Below are 25,000 nucleotides of genomic sequence, written 5' to 3'. Positions count from 1 at the left end.
ATTTTTACAGCTTGGCTCTGAAAGAGGCTAGCTGTATATAAAAGTGCGTGCGTGCGTGCGTGCGTCTGGAGCTAATCTCACAAACCTCTGGACCAAGCAAAGCCGACACACTGCACACTGCAGTAGTACCCTCACTCTACTATTCCAATTCCATAAAGTCAAAGGGACTTGGATGGATTGGGCTGAAACCGTGCCCAGATTTGGAGATGACTGATGTCGTCCTTGTGACGTCATAAATGCACATATAAATTCTAAAAGATTAGTTTATGCACCTTTATTGTCATTAGACGTGCTGTCTGCATTGCTAGCTGGACATCAATTGGAGCACTGCCCTTTTCAGAGTACTTACAATCTATGATGGCAGTCAAGTATGAGTAGGATGACGGTCCTGATATTGGAATATTTTCCTACTTTGTCCGGGTAAAAAAAAAAGTTCCTTTAATGTCACGTTAATAATACTATTTGTGGGGAAATGTAATTGGTTAAATGTTGTTATTGATGGACATCATTGGTTGAAAAAAAAAAGAAGGCAACACACACGTCAAAGTCAGGTCACAGGTGTGGCAGCACTGGGCGGAGACTGTCAAAAGTAACGTTTAGCAAGCAAAACATTTTAAAAATAAGGTTCAGGATCACCCATGGAGGAGAGGGGATGTTAAGAGGAATAGTAATGATGAAAAAAAAAATGCTTAGTAGAAATTCTAAGAGATTTCTAACAGAAGTCACAGCGGCCGGGGTGACCATTGTATGCCATAACATGATTGTCGATCTAAACCTTCCTCCGTCATGTTACCTGATCAGAGATTCAGCTACAGAAACAGTGTGTGGACGAAGAAAGAGTGCTACTATTGTGGCATACAGATATCTGTGTATGCAATGTAAAAAACGAAGAATGGTGCAATTATCACATTCTTCATAATTGTAGGAGGACTTCCTCTGACAAGCTTAATCAGAGACATTGAAAGCATATATAGTCACAAAATACAAACCACTTTTCAGCATACTCCAAGAACTGATTTATTTTATTTTTTGGCCAGCTGTCAAATGGCTTAATGAGTGCTGGCCTACCGTCAAAGAATATGTTTTGTCCCTTGGAGAAGACAGCTGCCCATCAGCACTTTGGAAGTTGTTCGCTAATGATATGGATTCAGTGCTTGAAGTCGAGGGGAATGAGACAACTGTCTGTGAGCATTTCAAGCTCGAAACCAATCTAAGATGTTTTTAATTATTCGGGACCAGCACTCTCCTGCTGAGGTTTTCTACTGCACAGGCTGCTGCAATGGAAAAGGACTTCGGAGAGTGATCGCTTACCTAAACAAATGGTTTGATTTCTCTGATCAGAATGACCTGCAACACATCTCTCGCTTGGCTGTCAAGAGATTAGTCCGTTTCCATAACTTTGCAAAACAGCTGAAGCTCTTAACATGATCAAAAACTGGATATGGACCTGGTTATGAGGAGTTTTGTGTTATGCCGCCACAGTGACAAGAAATCCTGTCGCAACAATGTGGACAGTATGACTGAAGCATGCATTGATGCATGAAGCAGAAGGTGCCAGCTTTTTGCCCCTCTTTCTTGTCTCTTCAAGGGACTCCTATTGAGATTGTTACCACCTATGAAAATTTAGGTGTCACTTAGATGAAAACCTCACTTTTAAATATTCATCTTTTTTTAATATAAAAGATGACATAAAAATGTGTTTTCTTTTTCCTAAGGAACACCTCCTGTTTTTCTTTGTTATGAAACGTCTCGTAGCTGCCACCCTCTGGCCTGTATTGGATTATGGGGATGAGTTGTTGAATGAACGTATCAGCTAATTCTTTGCGTTTGTTGGACCCTCCGTCTATCACGGAGCCCCGAGATGCACAACCGGTTTTGTAAACCTCTCACACACCACTGTACCCTGCATTCTTTAGTCAATTAGTCATCATTATCCATTCGCAGAGTTTTAAACTGGTATCTTTTCATTTACAAACCCATCGTTTGGACTGCTGCCTCATTATCTATCCACCTACATGTCACATGACGTTACATGTCATGTTGCTCTCCCCGTCCCCTCTGTCCTTACAGAACCTGCTAAGAAGGCTTTCTCCTACTCTGCCCCGCTCAACCTGGAAGACTCTACAGCAGGAACTGAGGCTGTCCAGCTTGATTCTCCTTTAACATTTCACATTTGTTTTTTTGCTAAAGCGGGAGTTGGTTTACACATAGCATATCTGGTTAGCACTTAACATTAACATTTTTAGGAAGATCTGTTTTTATCGTGTCTTTGTATTTATTGTCCTGTAACTGTGTGATCGTTAGCTGCTCTCTTAAGATTATCCTGACTGTTTACAAAGCTCTCATAATGGGATGTCCCTACGTTGCTGACCTTTTAACCCATCTTCCTACCTCCAGGTCTCCTAGCTGTCCCACTGTGCCTTTGCTGTCAGCCTTCCCATCCCTATCAGATCTGCCTCGGCTGTTGACTCCTTTAACCAACCACTTGAAGCCTAGCAACCCTCTTCTGGGGTGTATTGGGCGAAACTATTTAGTGCCCTTGGGAGTCTGGTCAAACGAAGCCCTAACTAACCCTTGGGAATCCGGTCAATTAAATAAGGGTTTAAGTGGCTAAATCTAGGCACAATACACTTTATTCACTAGCTTTTGACTCCCCCTGATAGTATTTATCATTGGTGGTTGTTGTTATTGTTTCTACATTTTTTATGTTTCTTACTGTGTTTATTGCTGATTGCTTGAGCCTGAGTTGTATGTCTTGTTTATTGTTTATCTTGATGGTGTCTGTATTTGTGAGTTAGCTACCTCCTGGCCTGTACAGCACTTGGTTAATGTGCTTTTTATAAATTTACATTTGACTAGACATGTAAAATACAATACACTGTGCAGTGTGTGTGTATGGGGGAGAGGGGCACACACTAAAGGGAGAATCAAAGACATGAAACCTAAAAAAAAAAAACATGGTAAAAGTTACCAGAAGCCATGGTAATTTTATTCCCATGGCTTCTGCACAAATGGTCTTGTGTCAAATGGAGGACGCGGAGTCCAGCATGATGTCAATGTCAATCCTTTCCATTTGGAAAAGCGCTATACAACTAAATTAATCATCATCAGTCCTGCCAAATATTCGCTCCATTCCATCTCACACCTCGGACCACTAAAGGCCCTTTGCACCATAAGGATCAGTATGGCCCTGTCCTGTAGCTATGGTTGCTTCCCCGTCTTGCGGTTTTCCCATAGCTCGGATTGCCCTGGTTGTAGTCACATCCACCACCACCACCACCACCGGCGCCACCATATCCGTATCCGTATCCAGAGGCGTAGTCATAGTTGCCGTAGTTGCCATATCCACTGTATCCACCACATCCCTGATTACCGTAACCTTGCTGATTCCAGTAGTAGCCGGTCCAGCCCTGGCTCCGACCCCCGCGACCCCGGCCTCCCCTTCCACCGCTATAGCCTCCCCGACCGCCTCCATACTGCTGCTGCTGGTAGACCTCCTTGGGCTGGGCGATCTTCAGCTCACACTTGCTCCCCTCGATGGTGTGAAATTTCTTCTCTAGACACTTTCTCACGGAGGCCTCGTCTTTGTACGTGATGAAGATAAAAGCCTTCCTCTTCTGCGTTTTGATGTCAATGGGAAGCTTGATGGTGTCGATCTCTCCAAAGCTCCCAAAGTAGTCCCTGATGGTGTCCTCGGAGGTGTCGGGGTTCAGACCCCTGACGAAGATCTTCTTACACGGCTCCTTCTTCATGGCCATGGCCTTCTTGGGGTCGATCTGTCGCCCGTCCAGTCTGTGTTCTCTCTGCTCCAACACCTTGTCCACCCCGTTGGCGTCTTTGAAGAGAACGAAGCCGAAGCCTCGTGAGCGACCGGTGCTAGCGTTAGTCTTGATGGTACACTCCGAGACTTCACCGAATTTGGTGAAGTAATCCTTCAAGTCCTTTTTACTCGTGTCCCAGCTGAGACCCCCGACAAACATTTTGCCTGCGTCATCTTCACCTTTGCTGGCATTGATCCTGCCGCCGTCCCCGGTTTCATCGCCCCATTCAATGTCCTGAAGAGAGGTCAACTCGGCATCATCTCCACCCTTGTTGACGTGATCCACTGACATCTCCATGAACTGTTTCTCGGTGATGACTGGCCACGTAAATAAAAGACTACTATATGAAACAGACGGAGACCTGCACATCAAAATGGACTAGCTCCTGGTTATGTCTGTATTTGACAAACACACACATCAGAATACCGTGACGTCAGGCATGGCCTTTACAGTATATGGTCTGTGCGTCAGGCATGACCATATATGGACATATTTGTTCCGACACGCAGACAACTTGAACTTTATATAGACAAGACAAGCTGGCCCAGCGTTGTTCTTGTTGGGGTTATTGCACGTCACTTCTGCCACGTCAAATAGCGTGTTTTTGTTACACAGCACTGGCAGAAAATACTCTCTCTTGCTCTCTCTCTTGCTCTCTCTCTTGCACTGAGCAAACTCTGGTCTGATCTCACACACAACCGTCTTCTCTCTCCCCCCTCCCCCTCTTGGTTTACTCGTGATCCTAGTTTACTGAGGCACTACACTGTCTCTCTGCATTTGATATGCGTTTACCTTGCTTATTGTAAGACGCTCTGGTTAAGAGTGTCTAAATGCCTAAATTGTAAAATCTCTCTCTCTCTCTCTCTCTCTCTCTCTCTCTCTCTCTCTCTCTCTCTCTCTCTCTCTCTCTCTCTCTCTCTCTCAGACACCGGCCACGTAGACCCAGTGCTCATTGAGCGTTTCAACACCCCAGGGTTCATCGGTTGCCTTTCGCGAGTGCAGTTCAACGGAGTAGCGCCCCTCAAGTCTGCCCTGAGAAACCCTGTGCCTCCCCAGACCCCGCCCACAGTCTCAGAGCCAGCGGAAGCCTCGCCCGTGTCCTTTCAGGGTAAACTAGTAGAGTCCAACTGTGGGGGGTCGCCTCTCACCATCCCACCTATGTCTGCTGCCACGGACCCCTGGCATCTGGACAACACAGGTACTGTACACCTGACACACTGTGAGCTTTTTTCATTCAACTCTCACTTCATAGTTTTTGTCATCTCAGTATTTAACCCATTAAATTATTTTACTTTGGCTATTCAAAAATAGCAGATCTACAAGCACCGAGTGCCACGCTACAAGCTTGTAGTAGATCTGCCTGCTATTCTTGAGAAATCTTGAACATTTTTGCAAATCTATCTATCTATCTATATATATATATATTTATATAAATATTTTCAACGCAAATATTTGCTTCTGGGGGGGATGTCCCTGGAACAACATTTTGATGGAGATCGGCGGCCAAAAACATATAATTTTGGGGGTCCTTGACAAGAAAAGGCTTGAGCACCTCTGATATAGTTTTTGACAAAGACATTTGTTTTGTTTTGACATTTGACAGTTACAAATGTTCGCTATAAAAAACGATATATATTCAAAGTTTTGCACACATTTTCACGATTCAAAAAAAATTGAATCGTCTGCTTGGGAAATGGATGTTTCCCGGTTCCACCCCGGCTCCCTCTGGGTGAGCAAGACATTAAACCCTGTAGTAGAATAGTCCCCACTTCTAGGGGTGTTTTTTTGTCACTGTATATGTATATATATATGAGGCATGTAACGATTCACTCAACTCACGATACGATTCCAATCACGACACTAGGTTCACGATACGATTTTCATGATTTTTTAAACACAAAATTATTTTTCCAGACAAATTTTACAATACTGTGTTTTCTCTTATCCTCTTTATCAATTATCTTACAAAGATCCTGTATTTTCTTCTCTTTCTTTTACACGTCCTCTGCTATTTGCATCGCGTTACATTTTTTATTAAATCATCACCAGTTTGAATCGATTTGAATCCATTTACGATAAATCGTTGCATGCCTAATATATATGTACATACATATGTGGAATTTGTCCTCTGCATTTACCTGTCCTGTAACAAAGCAGTGAGCAGCCATTCTACGGTGCTCGGGGAGCAATTAGGGGTTAAGAGTCTTGCTCAGGGATACACATCGACACATTGTTTGCCTGGCCTGTAATCGTACCTGGGACAACCAGTGGCTCTGGCCGCCTCGTCTTGCGTGGTTTGCATGGTTTGCATGCTTTCCTCTGCCATTGGTGTGTGAATGTGTGCGAGAATGGGCGAATGTAATACACATTGTAATTTGGATAAAGGTAAGGCACTATGTAAATATACCATTTACCATTCACACACACATGTTCACACAGGCGCATGCACACACACACACACACGCGCACACACACACACACACACACACACACACACACACACACACACACACACACACACACACACACACACACACACACACACACACACACACACACACACACACACACACACACGCACGCATGCACACGCACAAATAATTCACGTAACATAACATTGTAACGTAAGCCACATACAGATTGGTTGTGTGTGTGTGTGTGTGCGTGTGCGTGTGCGTGTGCGTGTGCGTGTGCGTGTGCGTGTGCGTTCCGACTTCCATGTAAGCACCACCGGGCTGTCTGAGAATCGATCAGGTCCATTGATCGGCGGCTCTGGGTCCAAAGTCAACCGCCAGCGCTATTCCATTTCATCTCTCCTATAATAACCCTCTCATTCTCCTCTTCCTCTTCGCTCTCAGTAGATAGATGGAGTGGATTAGTAGATATTTTCCCCTCCTCTCCAGTTTCCGCCGTGCATTGATTCTGGAGGTTATATTCAAACAGATCCAAGGTCAGCTGACAGAATGTAATCAGTCTAATTTCCCTCCTCCTCCTCCTCCTCTTCCCTCTCTTCCCTCTGCTTTTCTACTTCCTCTCAGTCTTGCTCAGGTTTCCGGGCTGCCAGTCATGGGTAAAGCAGTCCGCAGCAGAAATAGCTACCTGGTTTTACAGGTTTTTTTTGTACTGTTGTGCATCACATTCTCATCCCTTACTGGCAGTGGTGGAAAGTAATTAAGTACATTTACTCAAGTAACTTAACTTTTGTGGAATTTGTACTTTACTGGAGTATTTCCCATTTTCAGTACTTTTACTTCTACTCCACTACATCTCAGAGACAAATATTGTACTTTTACTCCACTACAATTATATATGACAGCTTTAGTTACTAGTTACTTTGCAGATTTAGATTATTATTACAAAACATACATTAACCACTTCAGCCCTATATACATTTCGGCCATTTGAAAATAGCCGATCTACAAGCTCACAATGCGTTGCGATGTGACGCCTGTAGATCTGCTATTTTCAAACGATTTTTTATAGATGTTGAACTTGTGAAATGGGACATTCTGCATAATGAGTACTTTTACTTTTGGTACTTTAAGTATATGTTGATGCATTGCCAATACTTTTGTACTTTTACTCAAGTACATTTTGATTACCGGACTTTTACTTGTAACAGAGAGTATTTCTACACTGCAGTATTGTATTTTTACTTAAGTAAAACATTTGAGTACTTTTTCCACCACTGCTTACTGGTCATATTTTGAAGCTTGGTGCCTTTGAATCAGAATCAGAATCAGAATCATTTTATATTGTCACATCACAGGTTTATATGAAGAAGTGGGTGAAATGTGTTCCGTGCAAGCTACGTCGTTTTTGTTGCTTTCAGGAACAGCAAAAGAAAAAGAGGGAGAGCGAGGACAGAAACAAGAAAAACAGAGAAACATGTCGAGGATAGGCAGAAAGATATATCTACATACAGTATATATTCTTTGAGACACACGTACGGGTATTTCGGGGCGTGGCCGAATCCCCCATTCCTTCACCGGGTGAAACAACACAGCTGTTTCACCATTGAAATTGCATTACGGAACGCACACATTGTTCCATTTTATGAGTTTATTTCGTCATAGCGCAACATATGGTGAAGTAATGTACAGTAGTGCAGGTAATTGCAACAACCATATCTTGTGAAAAATGACAATTGGACCGCCAAATATTCTAAACTTTTCACGATTCTGCCAATAATCATATTCTTTGAGACACATCCGAGTTTGGTCAAACAAGGGAATCACGTGACGTTGATCCCCTTCCCCTATTCGCTCATACTAGGACATGACGTATGTGTAGGCAGAAGAATACATAGCTTTCTTTCTTTCTGTCTTTCTACTGAATGTTCCATTCATTCTCTTGCTGTCTCTCGGTTCAGATGCAGAATTCCCCTTCAATGAGGAGAGGGTCATCCCTGACGGTGTCAACAGGAACTCTGCAATCATCGGAGGTACAGGGTGCTCAGATGTTTTTAACCATGCTTTTCTTTTCACCCTGTCACTCTTTATTAGGCATGTAACGATTCACTCAACTCACGATACGATTTGAATCACGATACTAGGTTCACTATATGATTTTTTTACACAAAAAAATACTTTTCCAGACAAATTCCAGATACATTCCAGACATTATTTCTCTTACACAAATCCAGTATTTTCTTCTCTTTAATTTTTTTGACAATACTGTGTTTTCTCTTATCCTTTTTTCAATACAGTAGCAAATGACTGAAAACTCTTTTTTTAATCAATTCTCTTACAAAGATCTCGATTGCACCCCTGCTGTGTGCATCACAATCTTTTTTAAATTAAATTGATTTAAATTGTCACCAGTTTGAATCGATTTTAATCGATTTACGATAAATCCTAAATGCCTACTCTTTATATATGTTTGGTTGCTGTCTCCTCTGCAGGCATTATCGCAGTGGTGATTTTCACCATCCTGTGCACTCTGGTGTTCCTGATTCGCTACATGTTCCGTCACAAAGGCACCTACCACACCAACGAGACCAAGGGCAGAGGAGACTCGGGCGAAGAGTCTGCCGACGCGGCCATCATCGGCACCGACAACCCAGACACCATCAACGAGTCAAGGAAAGAGTGGTTCATCTAATGGCCACCTGTGACAACCCAGATACCATCAACGAATCAAAGAAAGAGTGGTTCATCTAATGGCCAATCACTGAACCTATATGGAGCGGACAGGCAGTTTATCGAAGATGGAGGCAGGGAGGTTTAAATTAAGTGACTAATCGCAGGAGAGGTAGAGGAAAAAGTAATCCAATGAGACAAAGATAGGTGGGGATGTGGAGAAAGACAATGTACAGAAATCAGGTATTTTTTTATATCAAGAATATTAGAGTGAATGGGGGACAGTTATTATTCATGGGACACAGAGATGAAAGTATACGCCTATACGGTATGTACAATAATGTACATACTAACTAGCCCCTCCTTTGTATTGTGTTCGGGAATTCTTTGACTACTGTATATGACAAATAATCTGTGCTAGCACAGATTTATAGCCAATCTCCTTTGGATCTTAATTTTATTTTCTAAGAAAAATGTTAATAAAAATATAAAAACTCTTATATTGATCACTGAAAAATTATCAAATGAACATGCCAAATCATTTATTCATCAGGCTGCAGTTAACAACATTCTGTCAACTCCAACAGTAGTTCTAACCAGCCACTTGGTCCTGTAGAATTGGATATGGATGTCCTATATGACTCTGTAACTACAATGTGTTGTGTTATTTACTCTTTTTGTTAAAAGGTTACATTCACACATCGATTTCCCATGCAACGTGATGAGAAATTTCAGATCTATATTATAACTATGTAATACTTCTGGACATAGCATTTTCATTATAGAGCTTTATGCTTCAATTGTATGACATTTGATTGTATCCGTGTGGCTCTGTGGCAGAACAGAGAGGTGTTTCTCAAAGCATGATGAGACATCATGACATTCCATCATTGAGTTTGATTTGTTTGGCACGGCAACTTTTCTTTCTTCTCAAATGAGTGACTCGCTCCATCAGTCTTCACACAACTCAAACTCCAACATTTGCGGCCCAATTACCAGAGAAGAATGGTAATGTTTTGCAAACCACTGTATAGTAAATAATATGTTCTCAGTCATAATGTAATTCAAAAATAAAAAATAAAAATTTAAAATAAATTAAAAATAAATAATACAGATACATTTCAGATTGAGTTCCCAGAAGCTCTTGCATAAAAATGGGAGGAGTCTACATGGTCCGCATCTAGAACTGGTGCCATGCAATGTTTTGGGGTAAAAAGAAAAAAATCATGTATCTTGTGATTTGTAGAACCATAGTGCCAATGTTTTCTCTGCCAAAGAGGCTGACAGTTGTGCTAGATATGCCAACCCTGGTTCTTATGTGTCATTCACTATTTGTTTCAGAAATGTGGATTCATTGTTCTACTTTGGGTTATTTAACTTTACTCCGTGCTGATGGTAACCGTCTGGTGGCTCAGCAATGACCATTATGGTACTTGTGAGTAGGATTGGGATGCTGTACGATTTGAACGATTGGGGTTCCTTAAGGAATCCCTCTTAACGGTCCGATTCCTTAACGGTTCCCTTATATATGGTTCTCAAAGTGAGGTACAGGGACCCTCCGGGTTACTTGAGGGGGTCCATTTGTATTGTAATTGTATAGCAGACGTGAAGCTCTGACAGTGTGTTGAAACCGGTTCTGTAAATGGTTCCAAATGTGATGGAACCGATTCTGGTTCCTCGATATTGGATCTGGTTCTTTCCGGTTCCGGAATCCCAACCCTACTTGCGAGTCGCGGGGCCCCCGAGTTCTGTCCAACTCCAAGTCTTGTCTCGCATCTCCTCTCTCTCTGCCCAAGGTTGCCTGTCTCTCTACACTCTCCTATCTAAATAAAGCATTAACAAATGACGGAAAAGTTATTTAAAAAAATGTACTCCGTTCATATACCTGTACATTTTAGTTCCAATTGAAGTTGGCGTGTGTGTGTGTGTGTGTGTGTGTGTGTGTGTGTGTGTGTGTGTGTGTGTGTGTGTGTGCGTGTGCGTGTGCGTGTGTGTGTGTTTTATCAGCTTGACCCTTTTCCACTCATTTGGTAACACATTTAATGTTACTATATTGTCTTTGTTATTGTATGATACGGGGAACAATTATGTTTACATAATTTATATTAGTTATTGTTATAGTTTGGTTAATACGTGATAGTGATTTAGTTTCCTGCCAGCGAGTGTGTGTGTGTGTGTGTGTGTGTGTGTGTGTGTGTGTGTGTGTGTGTGTGTGTGTGTGTGTGTGTGTGTGTGTGTGTGTGTGTGTGTGTGTGTGCGTGCGTGAGTTATTTATGTTCTTGTTATAGGCAGCCATGGGTCGAACCGTATTTGCAAACACTTTTTGATATTTTGTTTCAGCCGATATAGGCTATGTACTGTAGGCGTCTAATGATTTGCCATATGCAACAGTGGACATTGAGCCAAACACAGTAATCTTACAGTAAACCTGTTTTGTATAGTTAACATCTTACCTTTATCTGGACTGTCCAAATACAGTGACCTCCATGCATTTAGCATTCCAAGCAGTTTGAAATAGAACTACTCCCGCATCTAACATACTGTAGCCTACTTCACCCAGGTGCGGTCCGGAAGGAGCAAGCTGTTAATTGGCTATCGAAAAAAATTGTGCCTTGAAGCCATTTAGCCTTCCCCTACTCAAAACATTACACAACGTGCACTGCTGCCTGTTGGAGGCATTTTCATTTGAACTTTAACTAAAAGTTTACACGATCATTTTGCAAGTGCTGTATTTTCCACTATGAATGGAGAATGGTGAATGAAACTCAGCCACAAGCCAGTACAATAATGTTAGAAATGCATTACAGAATGAGGCAGTTAGGTGACAGACAGTAAGCTAAAAATTGTAACACAGAGAACTGCACTCCCAACACCCAAGACGAATGCACAGATTGCACATAGTATATAAAAACATATTATCCCCCACTATTATTGAGGTGTTATACACCATACAAAGAACCTGTTAAGCCTCTGTGTGTTTTTTTAGAGGTTCTTTACTGGTTCCTCTGCTTAATTTAGGCACCGTAATGATTCTTTATAGCACAATTACTCAAAGGTGCTCTATATAAGTGCTATATTGTATAGTACCAAAAGAGGTTCCCCTATTACAAGCCAAATAACCACTCTTAGTGCTATTTAGCACCATTTTTGTTTATTGTGTCCAATGACATGGTGTTAGGATGTAGGTATGCTTTGTGAACAGTGAGCTAACTGTGTTGTCATATATGCTCTCAAAGGAAGTATGTTTCATTGTTTATAATCACATTTTTATGTATGTTTGTTATTGCCAATATTGTTTACTTTTGTAAGGCACCTGCTAACAGTAGGTATCAAAGTCACGACTGACTGCCATTCTGTGTTGTGTTTGTGAATGAGCTTTTTGTATGTTTTGTAAAATGGCTGTGCATTTTTTTTCTTTACTATTGTTGAATACTACATTTACAGCTATACATAGCTGGTGGACATATCCTAACTTCTAGGGCCTCAAAAAAATACATCCATTCAAAAGCATCAGCCCCACTACCTTGAATCCATTAACCATTTCAACCTGGCATTCCTATTTTGGACTTTCAAAGTTTTTACTGTTGCACAACACATTATAACATCACTGAAGAGTATTTAACATGAAGGAAATATGTTTAATTATAACTCTATTATCATTAATATTATTATTATTATTATTATTATTATTATTATTATTATTATTATTGTACAATGATATTATTTGAACCCTCAGAAATACTCACAGTATGTGGTTTGACCATAATGATGACAAGTACAGACAAATCCATAACCTGTGTTTTGCTTTCAGTTTCTTTGTGTTAATTGTTAATTGATTCAATAAAGCACCTTTGATCTTAAATATGCCATATTTCTCTGTGGATCCATTTTCAATTTGTATGAAATGATTACAGATGTGGAAGTGAAGCTTTAATTCATAATTTCCTGAGCTGTCAGTTATAAGTTATTGGCTAAATATATTCTGTGACATAAAAAGACCACCAAATATCTTTAAAATGTACCAGCATTCCGAACCATGAATTCAATGTAATTTCTTGTTGTAAAGCAGCAGTGATATTCCTTCTCTATGTGTAGGATAGTAAAAAAAGACTAACATAAACTAAAAGAAGAATAAAAACGATATTTGCCAATGAGCAAAACTGGTCCATGACCCATTTTGGGTCACAACCATTTTGGAAACACTGGTCTAGGTAGGTCCATGGTCAATTCATATGTCTAGTTCAGAACTGTGACCCTGATTGGTGTAGTCAAGTGGATCGTGAGATTAGCCATGGATACACAGACAGACACACAGGAATGAAAACATAATCTCCCTTGTTTGTGGAAATAAAACACTGACCTACAACGTTCTTCTTTCTCAAGAGACAAGCCGTAGCCACTTTACTTGTGAAGGTTATCACTGTCACAGGTTGGTAATATAACACAACTAACTGGTGCAGCCAAAACATGTAACACCTATGTGGGTGACAGTAGGCTATGTGGATTATGTTTGTCTACCCCACTACCCAACAACACTTAAAGGGATACTTCACTTTCACATAAAATAAACATTTAAAAAATATATTAAAAATAAATGAAAAAAGTAATGGAAAAATCACGGCCCCCTCACGCATTAGAGTGTCCTACTAATGTGTGAGGGGGCCTTTATTTTGCCATAACTTCTTTCATTTTTTTTAAATATATTTTTTTAATGTTTATTTTATGTGAAAGTGAAGTATCCCTTTAACTTTATTTGCATAGTGCTTTACCAAACAAGATCAAATTATAGCTGAACTGACAATGGGGAGTTGTGTCATGATCCAAAGAATACAGAGGAACATCTTTTTGACTATACAACCTACAGTTCAAGAGTTAAACGCTAAAATGCGAATTGACCTCCATGAGGCCCCCCCAAAAAAACATGGGGTAGAGTGTCTTCCATGGGCTACTGGGACTTGATGTGCCGTACACGGTCTGTCGCTCAGGTTCAATAAAACCCTAAAGTCCAGTTTATAGACGACAATACAGAGCAACATAATCAACCAGTTAAAAGGGCAGTTTATTGATTACATGGGAAGTTCCCTCTATGAAATGTGAATTACACAAACAGCAGATTCAATGATAAAACAAAATACGACCTGATATTTTACGAAGGCAATTCCTTCCACATCTAGGTCTGCATGCAAACAAGCGTTCGGTCGAGCGCCTGGAGAATTCTGAGGTTCTTATCTTTAGCATTCAGTATATCAAAAACAGTGGATGGTACGTTCGGCCTACTAATTGGAGCACAGCTTCTGTGCTCCACACTCTAGAAAGTAAAGGTTGACGGCCCAAGGTTTCACAATGGACCATCAGACTGTGCATGCAAAGTTTGATAGCGATCAGTCCAGTGATGTCCGAGCTGTTCACAGGCACCCAGACACACACAGACAGGGGCAAAAGTATTTGCCTCCCGGCCTGGCGGCCTGGAGAAGACAATAATATAATAGTATATAGTATTACATACATAACATAAAATAGGGTATGAATGAATATAACTACATATGAGTTCTGAGCTCAGTGTGATTATCTATGTCCCTTGTGTAGGTTTGATGCAGGGCGGTTTCCCAGTCTTGTGGCAGAGGTACAGCAGCGGCTGCACAAACCCAATGACCACAGTGATTAACATACATATAGATGAAGCAAGAAGCGTTTCTTCATTATGCCATGTCCCTCCCTGACCGACAACACTGGCAATTGCAGCGGCCCAAACAAAGGAAGCTACCAAAAATGACACCAGGATCACGCAGATGATAGTGAAGGCTCTCCTCTTCATGTTGCTGTCCCTCTCTCTCTCCCTCCCCGTATCCCCTGGCATGGGCTGTTTGAGAACCCTGAGAACGGCGAGGCTGCAGAACAGCTGCACTGACACGAGAAACAGGTTTTCACCGACATGAACATAATATGACATCGCCACGCTGTGCAACAGCATGTGTAACAGAGAAAACCCAATGACGACCAACCAGGCCAACGCAGAGCAAGCCGCCCTGTACCTGAGGGGTTTGTACTTGAGGAACAACACCGGGTGAACCACTGCCAGAAATCTCTCTACGCAGATACAGCTCTGGAAGAGCGGACGGCCAGTGAACAGGAACCCAGCATGGAAGTAGTAGACAAGGTGGGGAATATTCGGGATCCAATGGATAAGATAAAGCAAGCTGGAGAGGATCTCACATACACTCAGATTGAGTGTGAAGAACTCTGAGGCCAATGCGCCAGCTGGTCCGGTTAATACCAGCCACAGAACCCAGCTGTTGATGGGGACTCCCAGGACCACGTTGATTGTTGTGCTGGTGATTTCTAAAATTTGCACGTCGGCGTAGACGGAGGACTCATTTGATGTGTTCATTGTCCAGGCTTTGATTTGAGTGCACTCTCTCGTTTCACAGTTCAGCAGTCTTTCGGAGAGAGAGACAGAGACAAAGAAAGAGACACATATTGATAAGAGTGTGTTGCCACTGTAACCCTCTCTTGACGAACTTCATCAAATAAAATACATGTATAATAACTCCTGTTACACCGCCACCAGGCTATTTGCACAAACAGAGACAGTTTGAATATTAAAACACCTCAAATATAAACAATATAACACTAATCAAAACATCACTTCAAGACAAATAATCAAAGCACTACACCATAATAGTAATCAAAACACCTCTTATACTAATCAAAACACCTCTACAACATAATATTAATCAAAGTACCCTTACAACATAATACTAATTAAAGTACCTTTAGAGCATTACACTAATCAAAATGCCAATACACACACATAACGTCAAATATATTTGCAATCAGACCTTGACTCGTGAAGTCCTCTTATCTGTGTGCTCTGCTGTCCACACATGCACACCTGTTAATGTTATGCAGTGTCTGGATATGCATAGCCTGGCATGGCCAGACTAATATCACTGCGAGGGCAATTTTTTGTTTTTTTTGCACCGGCAGATTGGTCTGGTTTCCAGGCTAGGATATGCAAAGGAAGTCCTCATATTCTGACAGGGCATCAACATTCATCAAGTGGCTGGAAGATATGTAAATAGTAATCATGTTCTGACGGGGAATGAATGTTCATCCGTTCATCAACACGATGCAAAACACTCTGCAGCACAAAGAAAATGAAGTCACATCTGGTCTCCCTACTGAGTGGCTGGTAGGACAACTGGTTGACAAATGAGCAGTAGAATATTGCTCTCTTATTTGGGAGACTAGGGCTGGAAACCCGGGTAAGACATGGAACTTATGCATACCCACGGGAAGTAGGGATGCTGCAGGTGCTGTGACAGCATTATAAGCTGTCACAGAGTGCACTGGGGAACACGGAGGGGACCCAATAGCAGGAGGCGGACACACAAGTTGTAGAAATAATAATGCTTTACTTGGCAAAAGAAGCAACACAGGTACACCTGCTCGCATACGAGGGAACAACTGGGCGTCGTGACATAAGGTTATAAAACCGCACCGGGTCTAGGAAGTCCATTAAATACCCAAGCAGTCATTAGGCCAACAGCTCGCAGCTCACAGGTGGATTCAGTCACACAATCAAGGAACACAAGGGGGGGGGGGGAGCAGAGGACAGGCCCAAACTGTGACAGTACCCCCTCACCACGAGATGGCTTCCAGGGGGGGGTAGCAGTAGAGTCCCGCACAGCAGGAACGAGCAGAGTGCACAGGCAAGTCGTCAACGTGAACGGCTGGCGAGGGCTCTGGCAGTTCATCCGCTGGTACAGCCACAGAACATTCAGGTAGGACAGACATGGTGTCAGCGGGGAAGATCGACAAGACGCCAGGCAGGACATCAGCTGATGAGAATTCAGACAGAACGTCTGCAGGGACAGCAGACGCAAATTCAGACCAGCAGGAACGTCAGGTGACGAGAATACAGACAGGACGAGTAAGGTGTCGGCAAGGACGGCCAAACAGGGTTCAGGTGGGATGTCTCATTGTCGCTGGTGGTCAGTAGGGCACTCTGGAAGTTCTCTCCACTGGGTCCAGTTAATGGCGGTTTTATACTGTCACGGTGCGCACTGGGGAACACGGAGGGGACCCAATAGCAGGAGGCGGACACAAAAGTTGTTGAAATAATAATACTTTACTTGGCAAAAGAAGCAACACAGGTACACCTGCTCGCATAGAGGGAATTAAACAGTGACCCGGAACACAGGGAGAACACAGACAGCAAACACCTGGCCACTCGGCGTCGTGACATAAGGTTATAAAACCTCGTATTTGGGCGCACAGGCTGATTCAGTCACACAATCAAGGAACACAAGGGGGAGGGTCAAGCAGAGGACAGGCCCAAACTGTGACAATAAGCAACACAATACAGAGATACATCACAATTCCTCATCACTCTGCTCAGCTGTTATAGAATGCTCATTTGTTAGCTGCACGGGCTGCTTTCTCTAAAGTTCAACGCTGTACACCCCTTTGCGAGTATTAGGCCAGTTGACAAAAACACAAAGGGACTGCATAATCAAATGAGCAAATGGGGACAAACTACAATGCAAAACCTAAATAATAAACAAAGGTTGATGCTCAATGATTTATGTCCCTGTTAACTGTTGACACAGTGTGACAACATTGTATTGTGTCTGACAACCTTTCACTGTGTCCAAAGCTGACCTCCAGTCCCTAAACAGAAAACATCCTGTATGCTGTATACACATCAAAATAAGGGATTTAAAAATAAATCCCAAAAAGGATCGCACATCCAAAATGTCAATTAAATGGAGGACAAAGTACTCACATTTCCACTTTCTTTATTGCACACACCAATAAATGAACGCTTATGTGTTTCGGCTATGAGCCTTCCTCAGAGCATCATGCTGTATATGAATGTCTCTACCTGTTGATTATTGTGTTCTCTATCTCGACTACATTGAAAATGCGGGCGTGCACCTCAACTGTACTCCGAGTTGAAATAAAGGTTATGATGATGATCCTGATAGGCAAACACAGAAGGAGGGAGCGCACACCTGTGTTGATGGTCCATCCTTTGTCAATACTGTTACTTGCCACGGCAAGTAACAGTATTGACAAAGGATGAGGCCTGTTTTATATGAGGAATGTTTATTTTAAAATGAAACCAACGTTTCGACAGTGAAGTCTTCCTCAGGGTTTAACGGTGATGATCCCATCATAGTTTGCGATGCAACTTAACTCACAGCAGGCAAAACAAAAATCTCTGTGTGTTGTTTATTTGTTTGTTGTTTAGACTCTTTCCCCCTATATCAATAGTAGGCTATATCCCAGTTATTTTGTTGCTATGGTACAATTTAGCTTGATGTAACTCAATTGACCTGTTGATTAGAGCAGAGAGCATGTGTGCCTGGTACAACATATTTTCAGATGGGGGTTTGAATTGCAACCAAAAACATACTAATTTGGTGGTCCTTGATATGAAAACATTTGAGAACCACTGAACTAAAGTAAAGTTTTTCATGATGTATAATGTGGATTGCATTTATGTTGCTGCTGTATTTCTGTATATTCAGTTACAATTGAAGTTGCATTGCCTTGTGGTAGATTTTGCTAATTGGTTCATGTGTGCAATTATGGGCACCAGGCAGACTTGATTACAGACTGTGTTCAAATATTGTGCATTATAGACCAATTATTTGTTTACCAACATTGAGACTGGACGCACAGGTGACTGTTTCATGTAATAAATTCCCAACGGATAACCAAACTGCTGTTTTGGGGTGCGCTGGTTTCAGTTCATTCAACCCCCTCTTGTGTGTTGGCTAGTGAGGTGCGCACTAGCAAGACATATACTTCATTGCGAAACGGTATTGCACGCCGAGGACAGCTGACATACAAGCTCATAACCGCGTCGGGGATGCGACCGCTGTGAGCTTGGAAGTCTGCTATTCTCGGCCGTTCTCTGCGCGCGACGGAGCACAAATTAGGCTTGAAGGGCTGCAGCTGCGCGAGCCAAGCAGGCTCTGGTGCCATGAACATAGAGCGCTCCCTCCATGACAGCCACAGTAGGGCCGGATCTAGGCATGGGCAAGGGGGGGCAATGCCCCCCCAAATGCCCTGACTGCCCCCCCCCAAAAAGATCTTTCATTTTTTTTTTTTTTTGTGTGAAAGTTACATTTATGTCATGATAGGAAATGTGAGCTTACCATAATCAAAATAATCCTTAATCATATTCCATCATGTATCATTGCACAATTCAAATAATCCTCTGCCCTGATTTTCCATGGGCAGTGTTGCCAGATATTGCGAGAGAAAGAAGCCTAGGAAAACAAGCCCAAAAGAACAATAGGAAGCAGTATTACACAAACAGCCGGAAAAAACGTAAAAAAATACGTAAGCCGCCCCCCCCAGCATTTATTAATGCCCCCCCAGTTAATAATTTCTGTATTCGTGCCGTGGGGTTTTGAGGACAACTGCTTTGAATTGTTATTATTGTTTACACACAACAGAAACCAAGGATTATATATTTCAAGAGTGAGAGATCACTGTAAAAATCCTAAGCATTCTTCCTCCGTACTGGGAGAAAAACAGCATCTGAAAGTTTGATGGGATGCATTTTTACACGTGAGGCAATGACCACTTTTACATTGCATCTTATGAGAGGTCGGGTTGTTTTGGTGCCAGCCTGCCGCGCATACTGGTTCTTATCAGTGTGTGACGTTGTCTGTTAAGGCGTCTATTAGTTTATGCATTTTGAGTTAGATGAGTTTGAGTTACAAAAAACTGTATATAAAAGCTTTTAATCTGTCAGTAATATAGTTTAGGACGTGTCTCTGCAGCATTGGAAGTTCATCACATTACTTTGTATCAAAGCATTATTATAAATATATAATTTGTATGATGGTAGTTGTATATATTGTGCCACCTTGTGACAAAGTTTAGTAACAATTTAATTTGTATAGCCTCTCAAATCATTTGTCTGTGTTTAATTGCTTTATAGGAACCACAGCTCTAGAAGTGACTGTGTTCAAATAAAAGGCTTCAATTTGACCCTTGCACTCGACTTGTAGCTCTAATAGATTTGAAGTTTTGAGGACCCTCCCCCTGACCCAGCACATTATAATGTTGGAGTAGCAGCAGCAAGTAATTACTTCACTTGTAGTCTAACGATTATACTGCAAGTGATGCAGTCAGTCAATTGCCAGTTCAGATGACACATTTTACATAATCTATTGCACTTTTACAAATTGGCTGGAGGCCAGCTCTACATACACAAAATACTCAAAGGAATGTGTGGATTTAGGTCTAAAACTGGCAAAGTTCCCTTTTAAAAACATAATGGCTTCAAAAAGCCACCCACAGACCTGGGTTAATACGTACAAAATCAAGAAAAATTATATAAGATCAACTTTATGGTCCTGAAGGAAATTTGACACACAGTGTCTACTGTATCGAACATTTAACATTCCAAAATATTTCATACAGGACACATAATAATAATAATATTAATAATAATAATTATTATTATTATTATCATTGGTACTTTGCATGATTGAAGCAATTCTGGTCTGTCTAATATTGTTTGTTGTAACATTGCTTGAATTGAGGCAACTTTCATGGCTGTCTGTGTGAGGAGCTTTATCTGTGACGTTTACATGCTGAACCTATTGATACTCTCTACGACAGCGGGGGGAGCCGTACTCAAACACAGGAAGAACATACTGACCCAGTGCTACTCTCTACCAACAATGCTTCATTTAGAAAGATACGCCTTCACACGCTTCGCCACCGGGTAGAAAATGGTACTCAAATGCCCCCCCCCCCCCCCCCCCCCATCAAATCAAACCAAATCAGATCAAACTTTATAAAGCACATTTTACAACAATCGAAATTGACCAAAGTGCTGTACAGGTTGAGACAAAAAACATCAACAGTATGCAAGTGCAACAACAACAAAGTCACACATCACATACAACAAGCAGATCAAGACATGAACTTAAGTGTGATAAAAAGCTAAAGAATAAAAGTGTGTTTTAAGATGGGATTTAAAAGCCTCAATAGAATTTGCACTTCTAATATAGAAGGGCAGGCTGTTCCAAAGCCTATAGGAGCGGCAGCAGCAAAGGGCGCGGTCACCCCTAATCCTCAGCTCCTCAACCTCTAAGAGCAACTGGTTGGCTTACCTCAGTGCTCTGTGTGGGGGGGGGTGCAGGGCTCCAAAAGTTCAGACAAGTGTAAAGGGGCCAGGCCGTGCAAAGATTTGTAAGTAAATAAAATAAGCTTAAAATCTATTTTGAAATTGACAAGGAGACAGTGCAGAGCAGCTAAAACTGGGGTTATGTGCTCCATGGGGGGCTAGGGGGATGTTAATAAGTATAATATTATAAGTGTAGCATGGGACCTATTACAAAAGAAGAGGAAATAAGATGAATTATTGCATTTATTTACAATTACACTTTTGAAGTGAATATCCAACTCTAGAGGACCATGATATAAGTGGCTGGTAAGAACTACTACCATCTACTACCATTGTGAATCAACAGATGATTTGGCATGTTAGTTTGATTGTTGAGACCGGTGATTCAAGACTTTACTACTGTAGCATAGCATGACACAATAGTTCTAATAATTTGCCACATACAGTGTTCAATGAAACTCTCCCTAACACAATACAATAATACTGTCCCAGTTTCACTATTATGCTGCGTTCACACAGGCAGATACAGAGATACACAGCATATTTGTCGCTCTGTCGCTTTGTATCTGTTGCTCAACACGGTCGTTGAGGTCATCTTTGCTGCGTCTCGTCGAGCTACAGTTGTAGTTTCGTATCTTTATATTGAAGTTGAACCCAGCTCAACTTCAATTTGTAGCTATGTAGCTATGTATCTTTTGTAGCTGCTATCTTTTGTAGCAGCTACAAACATCGGATGTTGCTTTGTATCTTCAAGTCGCTGGCTTCCATTGAAAATGAATGGTAAACGTGTATCTTTGTATCTTCCCGTGTGAACGCAGCAGTCTTGATATTCCAACCCCCCCGCAAAAAAAACATTTCTATTATTCTCCCATGATTGGTCACTAAATTGAACTCCCCTGCGACCGGTTCTTGGACGAACTACGTCCCAAAGTCCAGAGATTAACGGTTAGATGAACCACTCTTTCTTTGACTCGTTGATGGTGTCTGGGTTGTCGGTGCTGATGATGGCTGTGTCGGCAGACTCTCCGTCAGAGTCCATGCTGCCCTTGGTCTCGTCGGTGTGGTAGGTGCTTTTATGACGGAACATGTAGCGAATCAGGAACACCAGAGTGCACAGGATGGTGAAAATCACCACCGCAATAATGCCTGCAGAGGAAAAAGACATGCAACCAAATATAACAAATATGAATATAACAAAGAGTGACAGGGTGAGAGGAAATACATGGTACATTTTCAGCAATTTTATGCCCATCTCCAAACTCCTATTTTTAATGAAGGTTTTAGATAAAGCTCTACTGAACAACCTTTTAGCAGTTGTTTCTTATCTTATCTATCAGGTCCCCCTGGTTCTCAAAGTGGGGTCAGGGGACCCTCAGGCTTCCATGAGGGGGTTCTAGGGTGTCCCCAGCTAAATGAGAACAGTTCATTTGAGCACAATTTTATTTTTCAGCTATTCAAAAATAGCCCCACATTGCTCACATTGGGTCGCATCGTGTACTGTATACCTCCAATGATTGCAGAGTTCCTGTTGACGCCATCAGGGATCACTCTCTCCTCATTGAAGGGGAACTTTGCATCTGGAGAGAGAGAGAGAGAGAGAGAGAGAGAGAGAGAGAGAGAAATATAAATTGAGGACAGATGCACAGATTTTCATGACTGCCATGAAGAAAGGATTAACTTTGGGTCAATAAGATCAAAGAGCAAGGTCAGGATCAAAAATCAGAAATAACTAAATATTGAATCTAGCAAGAAGATGGAAAAAGAAGATAATATGAATGTGTGCGTGCGTGTGCGTGTGCTGTAGGGAGACAAAAGTAACACAATTTAAAATGTCCTTCATAATTCACAGACTACTTGAAATATAATATAGTAAACACATATAATATACGATATGGAACAGCCTTCCTATTGACCTGAGAGCACCACAGACCCTGGACACTTTTAAAATAGGCCTGTAAACGTTTTTGTTTCAGAGGGCATTTTTGTGTTGAATTGCTATTTAGTCACATCTGTTTTATATATAAAACAGATATATAAAAGAGCACATCACTAAGTAACATTTATTTTTATAATTTAATATTATTTAATAATATATTTATTTAATTTTAATTCAAATTATTAATAATTTTTTGACTAATTTAGTGACATATGTTCATAAACTAACATAAAAGTATGTAATCCCAGACACAAAATCAGCTTGCCCCCGATCAGGCAGCCATGATGAAATCCCATATCCTAGCTAGAAACACCTTGATTAGCATAGGCTGCTGATGTTAATTTGTGACCAATAACATAGAAATACAATTCATCTAAGTTTAAATTTGCTGTCATCTAAACTTTAGACAGCAGAAGGAAAATACTGTACATTCAAAAATGCACTTTCACACCTCAAAATCTGTTTTTGTTTGATGAAATAATCATTCTACCCTTCCATAGGCAGGACACTACTGAGCCTGTGCAGAAGAAGTGTCATCCCTCTAACGTGTTTCTGATTAGAATTATTGAGTGTGTTACATTTTCCCCCTGTTACTTTTGACCCCAGTCTCCCTACTTACGTTGTAGCACTTACCGTAATTGGTTTCTTGGCATTCTATTCACTTTACCTCCTACCCTGTCATTTGTTAAGTAACGTTCCTGCAGCTACTCCGGTCGTGGCACTCTGTAAGTCGCACTGGTTTACGAGAAACTGCTAAATGCCTAAATTGTAAATGTGTGTGTGTGTGTGTGTGTGTGTGTGTGTGTGTGTGTGTGTGTGTGTGTGTGTGCGTGTGCGAGCGCGCCCGCTCACGCAAGTGCATGTGTGCGTGTGTGCATGTCCAATATTGCCTTAGCACTGGGGCCATTTCAATTCCAGTCATTTCAAAATAAACTTGACCTTATCTATTGATGACTGCACAGATAGAATTCATTATGTCTCATTAATTTGACTTTCTCAAGGCGTACAGTACCTGTGTTGTCCAGATGCCAGGGGTCCTTGGCAGCAGACATAGGTGGGATGGTGAGAGGCGACGCCCCACAGTTGGACTCTACTAGTTTACCCTGGAAGGACACGGGCGAGGCTGCCGCTGGCTGTCAGACTGTGGGCGGGGTCTGGGGAGGCACAGGGTTTCTCAGGGCAGACTTGAGGGGCGCTACTCTCCTAAGCTGCAACCCTGGAGTGTTGAAACGCTGAATGAGCACTGGTTGGCCGGTGTCTGAGAGAGAGAGAGAGAGAGACAGACAGACAGACAGACAGACAGACAGACAGACAGACAGACAGACAGACAGACAGACAGAGAGGTAAAAATAGAGTGTGTCATTGATGTGTCAATAGTTCTACAATAAAGATAAAGGATGAACAATATAGATAAAGGATGAATGCTGTGGAAGACAAATACAACAATATGGAACAACATTCACATTTTGTGTGTGTGTCAGGCAGTGTGTGTGTCAGGCAGTGTGTGTGCACGCGTGTGCACAGCATACAGTGAAACGTATAATATTGTGGTGCAAATGCATTCTCTTCAATGGATACCTAATGTTGGCCGTAATTTAATTCCATTCCTTTATTCCTGTATTTGTGTGTGTGTGTGCGCACACACACGCATGCGTGTGTAGGCTACTGACTGCATGTGATATTGATTTTGATAACAGGAATAGAAGCTGTAGGTATCGGAGCACAGCATATACTAACAATCATAACTCTGGAAATGTGGCTTAAAATAGTAGAAATGCATAATTTATGATATCAAAGTGAAGTGTCTCTTTTAGCATCCACCAAACTTTGAAAAACATTCTCTGTAATTTGACTTTTTGCCAAGTCCTCTCATGTCTATTGAGGTCACTGTCACTGTTCTTCTGGTGATGATACAATATCATGTGTCCTGAAAACAAACCTGACCTCCCTATTTCGGGTAGGTTTTCAAAAACAAGCTTCATTTTTAAAACATTTCCAAACT

The 25,000-nt window shown here is 41.6% G+C and overlaps 3 protein-coding genes across 3 annotated transcripts in view; 1 reads left to right on the top strand and 2 right to left on the bottom strand.

Annotated features, from left to right (window-relative positions):
* LOC308077605 (contactin-associated protein-like 2) overlaps positions 1-10,684 on the top strand; it is a gene marked incomplete at its 5' end in the record, with an annotated part of 23,325 nt that extends 12,641 nt beyond the window's left edge. Inside the window, 3 exons of the mRNA XM_080418350.1 lie at positions 4,747-5,019; positions 8,194-8,265; positions 8,725-10,684. Coding sequence (XP_080274476.1) covers positions 4,747-5,019; positions 8,194-8,265; positions 8,725-8,924 — 545 coding nt within the window. The 3' untranslated portion in view covers positions 8,925-10,684. The remainder of the gene's footprint in view (positions 1-4,746; positions 5,020-8,193; positions 8,266-8,724) is intronic.
* LOC308077530 (heterogeneous nuclear ribonucleoprotein A/B-like) lies at positions 3,180-4,112 on the bottom strand (the record flags this gene model as incomplete). The annotated part of the gene is made up of 1 exon (XM_080418278.1): positions 3,180-4,112. The coding sequence occupies one exon, from the start codon at positions 4,110-4,112 to the stop codon at positions 3,180-3,182; it is 933 nt and encodes a 310-aa protein (XP_080274404.1).
* Positions 10,685-21,652: 10,968 nt separating the features above from the next.
* The window catches only part of LOC308077604 (contactin-associated protein-like 2), a gene marked incomplete at its 5' end in the record, with an annotated part of 4,370 nt that continues 1,022 nt past the window's right edge, over positions 21,653-25,000 (bottom strand). The window contains 3 exons of the mRNA XM_080418349.1: positions 21,653-22,208; positions 22,568-22,639; positions 24,011-24,131. Of these exons, the coding sequence (XP_080274475.1) occupies positions 22,009-22,208; positions 22,568-22,639; positions 24,011-24,131 (393 nt within the window). The 3' untranslated portion in view covers positions 21,653-22,008. The remainder of the gene's footprint in view (positions 22,209-22,567; positions 22,640-24,010; positions 24,132-25,000) is intronic.

This window comes from Gymnoscopelus braueri (genome assembly GCF_963280865.1).
Source record: "Gymnoscopelus braueri genome assembly, chromosome: 21".
In the NCBI taxonomy this organism is placed as follows: domain Eukaryota; kingdom Metazoa; phylum Chordata; class Actinopteri; order Myctophiformes; family Myctophidae; genus Gymnoscopelus; species Gymnoscopelus braueri.
Note: the sequence above shows the minus strand (reverse complement) of the source record. Positions and strands in the feature narration are given on the sequence as shown.